This window comes from Tamandua tetradactyla, chromosome 4, assembly GCF_023851605.1.
Source record: "Tamandua tetradactyla isolate mTamTet1 chromosome 4, mTamTet1.pri, whole genome shotgun sequence".
NCBI lineage: Eukaryota > Metazoa > Chordata > Mammalia > Pilosa > Myrmecophagidae > Tamandua > Tamandua tetradactyla.
In genome coordinates, this window is record NC_135330.1 from 84,455,556 (window position 1) to 84,467,752 (window position 12,197).

A 12,197-nucleotide genomic window follows, 5' to 3' on the forward strand; every position below is an offset into this window, starting at 1 on the left:
TGAGTTTATTGGGAGGGCCGAGAACACACAAGTCACACGATGAACTACCTCAATTGCTCTCGAGCTTAGAAGATGGAGGTGGGAGAAGGAAAGTTGGAGCCTAGACTCCTGACTCTAGCATTTAGCTCTGTGCTGGGTGTGGACCTCCAGGGGTCTTCCGGTCCCTGTCTGCCTCCTGCCTCAACGCCCCCACCCTACTCCCTCTCCATTCCGCTCCCAACACCTATGGCAGTTTCATTAAGATACAAGGTGTGAGTGTTGGAGTAAATGTCACTTTAATTGTAACAGATCATTTCAGCCCAGATTAAGCCGCGAGTGCGGTTGGGCACGATGGTGTCACTGTAGGTGCATGCCATCCTAAGTGCCCTCCTATAGCCATTTATTTGTGGGAAAGTGCATCCTCATGGTAAACTGTGACTCGCCGAATCAGATGTCTTGAATACAGATTATCGTATAATACATGGAAAGGACAGAACTCCTCAAACACTTCTCCAAGCAAAATAAAATAAAATAAATATATCATCGGTGAAGTATTCCATGGCAGCCCTCTCATGTCTACTGGGCAAGTGCAGTGCAATAGGGTGGCTGTTCTTCAGGCCACCCAGCTGGTCTCCTGCTGCTGTGGTCCCCAAATACCTGCAAAATTTCAACAGGATCAAAAGAGTTGCAAACTTCAGGTTTTTCCACTGCAGATTCCCGGGGAAGCAAAGAGTTAACCAAAAGTAAGGTGAATAGAATGTGAAAGGTAGGCCTGACCTCCCCCAAGGAAAGGGACGCACAGTTTGGTTCAGAACAAATGGCGGTTTCAAGAGCTACTGCCCCCTTGGTGCCTCTGGAAATCACAGCTTGGCTGCCCTTTGCTCTGTAAGGACTTGCAACATCACCACGGGGCTGGGGCCAGCACGAATCCTAATTTACTCTTGCCACCTAGTGTCAGCATCCTTTTTCACTGGGTCGCTGCTTCCTCCAAAAGCTAATTTCTGAGAACTCTGCTCCCTATTGCATGGAAGTTATTCCATGTGCCTGTGTGTGTGTGTTCAGGTGGGGGTGGGGGTGGAGATAGTAGGTCAGAGGGTCCAGGAACAGATGAGATGCAAAAGCAGAAAGTAAAGACATGGGAGGTCAAAATCTTCTCTGCCAGCGGGGCTGAGCATCAATTTCTATACTAAATGATGTATCAGGAATCTTTAAATTAGAAAATGGAAGTGGAAGACAGGTTCATCCGAATGCTTGTTTAGAAAACTGGAAATAAAAAGTTCCACGTGCAAGGGCTTAAACCTTGGGAGAGAAAAAAAGACTTGCCCCAAATCTTTAACAAACCCCCCTCAGTATCAAGTATTTGTTAAATTGACATGGCACAGATTTCTCGATTACAGCGGCAAAGCGGAACTGAAAGGCATCGTAAAATCCATCAGAATCCTGCCCAAAGCGTTCATTCTTTTCCAACTTAATTTATGCCATGGGATTCTGTATTGAGGAAATCAAGCAGAAAGCCCTTTTCTTCCCCTCTCCCCCTTCTTCTCCTTCTCTTCTCTCCCTCTCTTTATTTCTCTCTCTCTCTCCTACTTTCTCCTTCTCTCTCCCTTCTTCCCCTCTCTCTCTTTCCTCAAGTCTCAAGTCTGTTTCTCTCCCTGTCTTTCTTACAAAAGCTGAGCTAACGGGGAGACTGTTTAACTTCACTGTTTCTATAGGAGCCTGTTGTAGTTTAACTCCTGCGCACCAGTAGCTGGGATGAACAAAGGAGGGACTCGAGGTCCAACTATTCATCCTTTCTTTGCACTTTAATTTTCATTGATTGGGAAAACAAGGGGAGCCCTTAGGGATTTGAGCTGAAGGGGGATGACACGCCTTTAGACGCCATGAGCCCCCTAGCCAGCCATCTGCTCTGAACCAAATGGCGTTTTTTCACTCCCTAACTGCATGTCTCTATACTCCCACAACTAAGCACTCTGAACCCCCCAAATGCAGGATGGAACTTAAGTTAAAGTATGTTAAATAGACTTGCTTTGGTGTTGGCGCTCGCAGCCAGATTCCCTCCTCCCCATGCACCATAAATCCTCACCTTGCTCATTAGGAAAAAGCAGGAAACTTTCTTTTAAATACTTTTTGATGTCTCAGCAAATTTACTGTACAAAGTGAGGCTCATTAGGGCTTAGAAGGCCCCCAATACATTAGACGCAGGGATAGAGGAGGAATTTGCTGCCTGGTGGTGGTGTTTTCTTTTTGCCAGGCATACCCAGCCAAGAGCCTGAATAACCCCTGTAGTTAGGGTAGAACTGGGTTGTGTAATAATCAGAATCACAACCACTACAGCTCATGCCTCTACCTGACCCTGGGTTCTCTGTTTGCTGGTGACCTGATAATTGCCTCCACCATTTTATTAGGCCACTTGGGAAGGAGCCATCATTTTATCAGATTAAATATCCCTACCCTCAACAGTGTGTCTGACCAGACACTGTGGTCAGCCAAACCTACTTCATCCAAAGAAAGTGTGTGTGTGTGTGTGGTTGTATATGTGTGTGTGTGTGCAGTTGTGTGTGTGGTTGTGTATGTGTATGTGGTTGTGTGTGTGGTTGTGTATGTTTGTGTGTGGTGGTTGGGGGAGGGGGTGTCTAGGCAGATTGCAACAAACAATGCCCAGAATAAGCTTCAGACTCCAAGCCAGCCTTTGGTTCAGTTTTCTATGTAAACAAGTCTGGAGTCTTGAGCCGGGTTTTGTATTTTCTCAGGCCAACTGAATACTGTATACCCTACAGAGAAGTTCTCTTATTCCTAAGAAGAATTAGGGTCCTTGTTCTGAACAACAAAATAAAAAACTTCCAGGCAGCAAATCTGGTGTTGATCAAACATGCCAACTCACTTAAAAAAAAAAAAAAAAGGGCGTGGGGTGGGATGGGGGTGGGGACTTAAAGCATGTTTATTAATTAGTATTAGTATCACATCTCCCGCCAACTTACCCTTCTGTCCAGGCTTTATCACTCACAGTTTTGAATTCTTAAAGCAGTTAAAACAGCAGAGGAATTGAGCCGCTTGATGTGAATATTGGAAGCTCTTATGGGTATCTATGAATGAAACCTATAGTGTGTGGTGTAGCTGTTAAGGATACTTCTACAGGTATTTCTTAAGGCTATTTTTTAGAGCATTGTACTCCAGAGGTATATGAACATAGAACTTATTTACCTTCCTGTCCTCTCCCCCCACACTTTGGGACCATCTCCATTAACAAGACACACTGACCCGAATTCAGATAGACTGGCATTCTGTCGCAGTGATATCTGGAGCTTCTCTAGTTGAAGGTATGTGCCAGCCTAACATAAAATGCCTATTTATCCACTATCCGGAAAAGGAGGGGGGTGGAATTATATTTAGACACTCGAGGCTTCCGCTTTGCAGAGGTCAGTAGGAAAAGAGGATAAACACAGTAACAACACACCCAGTGAGGCTCCACGGAGCCGGCAGAGGAGCCTATTCTTCTCCCGGGCCCTTGGCCGCAAGGCTTTCAAAGGGACCATGTGGACACGTGTTGGATGGTAACCAGCGATGGCCACAGAGCCCAGCAGAGCGCATCCGGGAGCGCTCCACAGGTTTGCTTCGGGGTTAGGGCGATCAGAGCAGGCGGGGGTGAGGGGTGGGGGTGCGGGTCGGAGGGGCTGGGGGAGGCAGAAAGCCAGAGGCCCAGGGAAAGAAGGAACCGTGCCTTACAGACTCTTGTAAACCTTTCCCTTCTCACCGCAGACTGGGCCACCGGGAGACAGTGAGTGGGAAGGTAATTGCCAACTTCTCCCGTGGGGCAGGGTCACCAGCGTGTAGCATCTTTTTTTTTTTCTTTTCTTTTTCTGTTTTTTTTTTTTAATGGAACTGGTGGCCTTGGCGAGAAAAGCATAGATTGTTACAATCCCACGGAGTTTATTTTCTATTGCTTTGTTGTTGTTCGGGAGGGGGAGCGGGGGGGCGGGACTCTGAGTAATAGAGCACTGCACCTTTTAGTGCGTGGAGACCTTCAGGCGTAGGTTTGCTGAAAGTTGCAAAGGCATGTGCTAATTTGAATGAGAAAAGGCGAGTCGCGTGGCTCAGCTGGCCGGTCCAGGTCGCAGATGACGGGTCGGCAGCCGCCGGAGCCCCCGCCCCCACCCCCACCCCCACCCGCTTCCCGCACTCCTCCTCCCCTCCCTCCCCCAACCCTCCTGTCCTTCTCCGGCTGCTGTTCAGAAATCGCGAATCATCTGCTGGGGCGCTGTCCTAGCGTCTCATTTTCATGACAAAGCGCGTGTGTTTACCTGTGATCCTGGACGACCGACGAGGCATTCCTTTGTCTCCAGATCAGATTACCGCGGCCAGCTGCTCCCCAGCCCTCTCCCGTGCAAATCTGAAAGTGGCCCCCCTCTCTCTATTTTTTTACCGATTGAATATGCCGAGACCGACGGGGTCGGGGGTTAAGGGGCGTTAGGGGGAGGTGATTGTGGCTGCTGGGAGGATTTGTCTTCCTCCTGATGGGAACTGGGGCCCCGAGACCTCAGCCGGGAAATGGGACGCTCCGGAGGGCTTCTTGGCGGTGGCGGCGCCGAAACAGCTGCGCGGGAAGCAGGGGGCCGGGTCCTGAGAGCTGCATTTCTGCCAGGGCTGAGGTCCGGCGCGTGCCGCGGCTGTGGGCCGAACAGCTGCGAGGTCTGGGGAGGAGGGGGGCGCAGGACGAGGTGCGCGCGCCGGGGCGCCCCCTGCCCGCGAGCCGCGCCACCTCCGTCCGGCTCCCGCCGACGCCAAGCGCGCGTTTGTCCACTCGCACGGAACCCCGCAACCACCCGATGTCAGTCCGAAAAGAGAAAGCCTCTGCCTGCCTGCCTGCCTGCCGCGGTATCCCAAAGGGGCCGCTACCTTACCCCCACCCCGCTTCTCGCCCACCCCCGGGCCGGCGGTGGGCGCGGGGAAGTCCGGGTCCCCAGATATTGGCCCGGGCCCGAGCGGGCTGTGGGGCAGGGGGACCTTTCTCCAAGCAACGGTGGGAGGAGGTCAGGGGCCTGGTCTTGGCCTGAAGGGGAGGAGGATTGTACGAACCACCCCAAGCCCCTCGAATCCGTCCGGGAGAGCCCGAGGGTGCGGCCCGAGACCTCCCGCAGAGCGAGCCCGCGCGCGGTTGTCCTGGCACTTTCTTCTCGGAAACTTGACTTTCTGACAGTTGGACGGTGCAGCGATTCACCGGTTCTTATCTGTCTCTCTCCTCCTGGGGGCGGGAGAAGGGAGCAACAAGGGCAAAAAAAAAAAAAAAAAAAAAAAAAATTGAGCGGCGTGTGCCATGCAGACCCCACCTGCGCCACTTCTTGGGTCAACCCAGGACCCCCGGCCCCTTATTCCCGGGAGGGAGTCCAGGAACGAGTTGAGAACTAACACAGGAACGAAACTTCTAGGTCGTTCCGAGGAAGATGAACTTAGAGCGGAAGCCCGTACTTGCCAGTCGACGATGATTGATGGGCTTCTCCTCCACAGCTCGAGATGCCTCCTGGCGCCGCCCGTCCCGCCACCCCTGCTGTCCCCATCCCCCTCAATAACTGGCTTATTTTCCGCCGGAGATCCGAGTCATTCTCGCGTCACCATCACTTCACTACCCCACTCGGGAGACCGGGTTGTGGTCGTTGGAAACTACAAACCTGTGACCTTTAGAAAAAGAAAAGAGAGGAAAAGAAACCTCGTGTAGAGGAGCAGTGGTTGGCGAGGGCCCCGCTTACTAAAGGAATTCCTCGGAAACTGGTTTCGCCCTCCTGCTGAGTGGCTTTTGCTCTCTGGGGGCTTCCAGGCTTGGCCCAGACGTGATCCCAGGCCCTGGTTTCCCCCCAGCGCCGGCCTCGCGACTGCCCCCAGCCCTACGTCCGCCCCGCCGCCCCCGCCCCGAGGGGAAAGTCGCGCGCACCTGTCGCTCCCCTCGCCCAGGAGACACCAGTTAATCGCGGCTGTGCTCCCCCACCCCATTAAGCTCAGCTTGCCAGGAGCTGGGGCGTGTGGGGGCCGGGGGGGCAGGGGGAGGGGGCTTCCAACCCGGAGGCCATTGGAGGCTTTAAACGGCAGCCTTTCGAACCTCCCGCGCAGGGCCCGGGCCTCAGACGGCATTTAGGGGCGGCCCTCGGGGATAGCTGGGTGTCTGTAAGCGGCGGGCACGGGCAGCTTGCGGTTTCCTTCCGGGTCCTCCCCGTAGGGTCTCTTTTGGCTACACGCGCGCGTCACCCCAGGCCGCCCCCAAGGAACCCCGGGGAAGGTGGTTATGGACAAGGCCTGTATCTGGCTCCAGAAGCTTTCGAAAACGCTGTCCTTCCCTTTCCTCCCCACCCCCTCCCCTTTTCTGTGAGCATCTGCCGAAAGAAGAACAGATGTGGGCACCTGCGGTGACAGGCTGCATATGTTCCATCCTATTCACAGGCATTCAGACGTGGCTACAATGAGCAGTCTTTGTGTGCAGAGAGTCACTAAATATATTAATCTGTACTCCCCAGAGCACCGGGCTGTTTAATTTTTCACTAGCAATAACATCTGATCTAATCCTTAAATCGCCTCCCAAAAGCCTTCTCTCCCGCCCTCCTTTTTTTCTCTCTGTCTTCCTCCCCACCCCCTCTCGCGAAAAAACGTGTGAAGATATTCAACCTTCCACCTGTTGCCTGCTGCAGTGGGCGTAGGTTATTGCAACATCCAGTGTTGGTTCAGGGCAGGGGGTGGGTTGGTGGGTGGGGGCATCTGTGCTGGGGATGCTGTCAGGCCACACGGGCATAGCCAGGGCATGTTTATTAGAAGGAAAATAAACACAAGCAAAGTGCAGAGTGTGGCTCCCCAAATGTTGTGCAAACAAAGCACAATAATTATTAAACGGCTCCCAGAGCAACCCAGCATACCCAGGCTTTCTGGGTAAACGCCTTTTAAAATGTACATAAAGTTCCCATTTATCTTTTTGTTTATTAAACTCTAGTGGTTATTATAAACACTGGTCAATAGGCCACACAGCCAAAAGGTAACATAAATCTCAGATGTAAGACTGAGATTTTTTTTTAGCAATTTTGTTGCATGACTCTTTTATCTTAGCATCTCTTATTCTGTTTTGTTTTCCACCACAATGAGTCCTTTAGTGCCATTGTGGATGTCACAATGCACATGGACATCAGGCTGTGAATGAAGACAGAAGCAGTTTAAACAAACCAGGCTCTTTCTTCCTTTCCCAGCCGTTGTCATATGAATGGGCCTTCTGCATTCTGCTGCTAGGAAACCAGCTTTGCAAAGCCCTGCTCCAATAAATGGGTTGGAGAGAAAGGGACCCCAATAAACAGCCAAAGTATTGGAGGGAAAAAAAGAGGGGACAAATTTGGTCATTATTTTTTTCACCTTCCAATCAACACATGTCTAAATCCCAAAATATAAAACATACTTTCTAGCCTTTTTCCTTGCTTCTCAGCATCTTGCTGTTTTAATTCTTTCTTCCTCCCCTCCACCACCTCTGTCCAGGAAACACGGAAAGGAGACAGTAGGCTGGGCCATTATCAAGATTTGTTTTCAGAATTCAATATTTCCTTTCCCTCTTTTTTTTAGGAAAATGGGAACTGTGGAGGGGAGACCATGTTTATCTAGCGATCATCATCACTAATAAGGAATGAGTATAAAATACTTTCAAAAGGTCTATGTTAGGCTTCTGCTAGGGCAGCAGGAACATGGGTGGTGAGTCTGACTTTTTAAGGAACAATCACAAAGTATGATTTGTGTGTGTGTGTGTGTGTGTGTGTGTGTGTGTGTGTGTGTGTGTGGCAGTTGGAACTGTTCCTATTAAACGTCAGTAGGCTGATTAAGGCAAAAAATGCAGCTGGTTGCAGGTTGTTAGGAGACCAGACACTGGGTGTGAGTGATGACCGCCCTCCTCTCATCTCCCCACCTGCTCACCTACCAGCAGATTTCCTCTCATTCCTCAATGGCTAGAACTGAGTCACATGGCCACGGCTGGACCAATCATTATCCAGGTAAATGGGAACCCCCCCACGGTTGGTATAGCTGTTCCCGGTTCGCAGATGAGTCTAGAGTTAACCCCACCTGCCTGAAGCACTGCCCAGCCAGACCAGTGGTGGTTCCTTTGCTCACTTGTCAGTTCAGCTGTACGCTGGCTTAGGAGCTGGGGGCCTGAAGTGAAATAAGGCTTGGCCTTTACCAATCTTGCAGGTTATCAAGTGAGTTAGGAAGTCTTCTCTTCTATTTTCGGGGTTTGTGTAGGATTGATATTATTTCTCCCTTAAATGTTTGAAAGAATTCATAAGTGAGGCCCTCAGGGACCAGAGGTTATTTGTGAGTGTGGGCAGGTTTTTCCTTACAAATTCAATTTCTTCTTGAGTCAGGTTTGGTAATTTGTATTATTCAAGGAATTTCTTAAGTTCAACTAAAGTTGTTTTTATTATTCTCCTTTTAGCCCTTTATTTTAAGTAAAATCTGTAGTGATGCTCCTCTTTCATTCCTATATGGGTAATTTGTGTCTTTTCTCTTTTTATTACTATAGCTACAGAATTTATCAGTTTTATTGACCTTATTAAAGAACCAGATTTTTGTTTCATCAATTTCTCTGTTGATCATCTGTTTTCTATCATCAATTTCTATTCTTTTCTTTCTTCTTAATTTGCTGATTTTTTCTAGCTTCCAAATGTGAAGATTTGAATCACTGATTTGGGACCTTTCTTCTTTTCTAATATAAGCCTTTAAGTCTCCCAGTTTCTCTCTAAACACTGCTTTAACTGCATCCCACAAATTATGTTGTGTTGTGTTTTCATTAGAACTTCATTCAAAATATATTTTAAATTCCCTTGTGATTTCTTCTTTCACCCATGGATTATTAGGATGTATGTTGCTTACTATCCATTTATTTGGGGATTTTCCAGATATTTTTCTGCTTAATTTAAGTAGATCCTAATTTCATTTTATTGTGGTCGAAGAACATACGGTGTGATTTTGATTTTTTGAAAGTTATCAAGATTCGCTTGATGACCCAGCATATGGTTTACCTAGTTGACTGTTCCATGTGCCCTTGGAAAGAATGTATATTCGGAAGCTGTTAAATAAAATGTTCTATAAGTGTTAATTAAGTCATTGTTTGATAGTGTTGCTCAAGTCTTCTATATCATTAGTGATTTTCCATTTAACTGTTCTAACAATTACTGACAGAGCAATGTCAAAATGATAATTATATGAATTTGTCCTTTTCCTTTTAGTTCTATTTTAATTAAATTATTCTGTTTTAGTTACATTTTAATTAAACACTCTGTCTTTAGATAATTATAGATACACATGCAGTTATAAGAAACAATACAGACAAATCTTGTGTATCCTTAATGGCTAATGATGTTTAACATATTTTCATGTACTTATTTTCCATCTGTATATCTTCTTTGGAGAAATGTTTTTTATGTATTTTGTCCATGGGTTTTTTTTTTTTAATTATTGAGTTTTAGAAGTTTATTTTTTTAGATACTAGTTGTTGTTGAGTTGGGGTTTTTTTGGTCAGTTCTGTGACAAATATTTTCTCCTATTCTATAGCTTGCAATTTTTCCCCTTAACAGAATTTTTCATGGAGCAAAAGTTTTAAATTGTGATGAAGTCCGATTAATCAACTTTTCCTTCTATGGTTCTTGATATCAGTGTCAAGTCTAAGAACTCTAGCCCTCAGATTCCAAAGATTTTCGAACTATTTAATGCCTAAAAGTTTTATCTTTCTATGTTTTACATTTAAGTCTGTGATCCATTTTGAGTTAATTTTTGTGTAAGGTATGAGACTTAGATCAAGGTTCATTTTCGTGCCTACATATATTCAATTGTTCCAGCACCATTTGTTGAAAAAGCTATTTTTCCTCCATTGGATTGCTTTTGAGCTTTTTTCAAAAATCAATTTAGGGGCAGAGCAACAGTGGCAGAATTCTCGCCCGCCATGCCCAAGACCCGGTTTTGATTCCCTGAGCCTGCCCATGCCAAGAAAAAAAAATCAATTTGGCATATTTTTGTAGGTCTATTTCTGGTCGTTGACAAACATTTCTATCCTTCTGCCAACACCACACAGTCTTGCTAAGAAGTCTTAAAATTGGGTAGACTGATTTCTCTCACTGGTTTATCAATGTTGCTTCATGGATTTTGAAGCTCTTTTATTAAGCCCTTTTTTATTAAGTTATTTACCTTTATTGTGTGTTCCCAATTAGTTGAGTTGAACCCTTCATCAATATGAAATATGCCACTTTATCCCTACTAAAATTCCTTGTTTTGAAATCTATTTCCTCATACTAACATAGCCACTCCAGCTTTATGTTTAGGATAAGTATTTTTCCCTTGCTGTTGCTTTTATCCTAGTTGTGACTTTATATTTAAGGTAGGGTTTTTTGTAATCTAGTTTGATAATCCTTGACTTTTCATTGGAATGCTTAAACCATTTATGTTTAATGTAATTATAGATTTGGTTAGATTTAAGTCTTCCATTTGCTCTTTGGTTTCTATTTGTTCCATCTGTTCTTTACTCCTCTCCCCACCTTGGGATAAGCAGAATAAATGCCCCATCCCCATCAGGACCTCTAAATCCCCAAAACCTCTGAATACATTACTTGGAGAAAGGGACTTCACAGATGTAATTAATTTAAGGATCTTGAGATATGCAGATGACTCTCTATTATCCAGGTGGGTCCAATGAAATGACAAGGTTCCTTATAAGAGAGAAGCAGAAGGGTCGAAGTCAGAAAGGAGATGCAGCAGAAGCCGAGTAATGTGCTTTGAAAACAGAGAAAGAGGCTGTGAGTGATGGGCTGCAGGTAGCCTCTAGAAGTTGGAAAATCATAAAAATGGCTTCTTCTCTAGAACATCCAGAAGGAACCAGCTGTGCTGACACCCTGACTATAGCACAGGGAAACTGATTTTGGACTTTTGACCACCAGAACTGTAAGATACTAAATTTGTATTTTTTTAAGCCACTAAGTTTGTAGTAATTTATTACCAGCAATGGGAATATAATACTTGACTATTTTGAATGATTTTTTTATGATTCCATATTTATCTCTTCTTTAGCTTGTTAAACTTCTTTCATTTTGTTTTTAACGAGGTGTCTCAGACCTTACAAGGTACATCTTTAACTCAGCAAAGTTTGTCTTCAAATAATATTTAATAATAATGTGAGAATCTTACATTTCCCCCTCCTTTACTTCATGTTATTGTTATCATTTTGCTTCAGCATATTTTATAAACCCTGCCATACATTAATGTTTTTGCTTTACCCAGTCAGTTATCTCTTAAAGACACTTAAATGGTTGTAAAAATAGCTTTTCTATTTACCCACATATTTACCATTTTTGGTGCTCTTCATTTCTTTGTGTAGATCCAAGTTTCTAACTATCATTTTCCTTCAATCTGGAGAACTTTAACATTTCTTGTAATGCAGATCTGCTACTGATAAATTCTTTAAGCTGTTACTCATCTGAACATATCTATATTTTGCTTTCATTTTTTAAAAATATTTCTGCTTGGTACATCTTTCTAGGCTGGCTTATTTTTTTGCTTTCAGTACTTTAGTGACATTTGTTCTTGTCTTCTGGCTTACTAAGATTCTGAGCAAATGTCTGTGGTCTTTATCTTTGACCCTATGTATGTAATACTTCTTTTTTTTTTCCTCTGACTGCTTTTAAGATTTTCTCTTTATCTCTGGTTTTGAACAATTTGAGTGTAATGTACTTTGTGGTGTTTTCTTTGGTTCAATCTTCCTGGGGTTCACTCATCTTCTTGTATCTATATGTTTATAGTTTTTATCAAATTAGGAAACTTTGGGCCATTAATATTTCTTCATATATTTTTCCTCCTTTCTCTACCCCCAGCTTCTAGGAACACGTTTACATGTTAAAAATGTTTTATGTTGTTCCACAAGTCACTGAGGTTACATGCATTTAAATTACTTGTAGATCAGTTTGATCCTTTGGTAGCCTTGTTTTTAATGTTTGTTTTTTAAAGTGAAAAAAGATTTTTTATTTTGAATAATATACATAGCATTCATTCCATTTAATTATCTTAGCGCATAGCTATGCATGGAAGTATAAGGGAAAAATACACATTATAAATGCCTAGTGATGGAAGTATACAGATGAAAAAAACATTAGATAAACCCATGAACAAGCTTAGGAGTATCACAGGACACTATCCATCAGAAGAGAATAAAGCCATGCAAAAAA

At 45.0% G+C, this 12,197-nt stretch overlaps 1 protein-coding gene and 1 long non-coding RNA gene across 19 annotated transcripts in view; one reads left to right on the forward strand and one right to left on the reverse strand.

Annotated features, from left to right (window-relative positions):
* Positions 1–4,562, reverse strand: LOC143681154 (uncharacterized). 2 transcript variants are annotated; one of them, XR_013174404.1, is made up of 4 exons: positions 3,981–4,085; positions 3,731–3,866; positions 3,434–3,496; positions 1–636 (listed from the first exon to the last, which is right to left on the reverse strand). It is a non-coding gene; the product is annotated as an uncharacterized LOC143681154 (long non-coding RNA). The 2 variants fall into 2 exon arrangements; XR_013174403.1 differs by lacking the exons at positions 1–636; positions 3,434–3,496 and adding an exon at positions 4,278–4,562 and having other exon boundaries at positions 3,655–3,866; positions 3,981–4,037.
* FAM120B (family with sequence similarity 120 member B) overlaps positions 3,411–12,197 on the forward strand; it is a 203,219-nt gene continuing 194,432 nt past the window's right edge. For 8 of the 17 annotated variants that reach the window (XM_077157948.1, XM_077157942.1, XM_077157947.1 and 5 more), the window contains exon 1: positions 3,413–3,584. In XM_077157948.1, coding sequence (XP_077014063.1) covers positions 3,528–3,584 — 57 coding nt within the window. In that variant the 5' untranslated portion in view covers positions 3,413–3,527. Of the gene's footprint in view, positions 3,585–12,197 lie in introns of all 17 variants that reach the window. The other 9 variants (XR_013174402.1, XM_077157954.1, XM_077157950.1 and 6 more) reach the window with 3 other exon arrangements.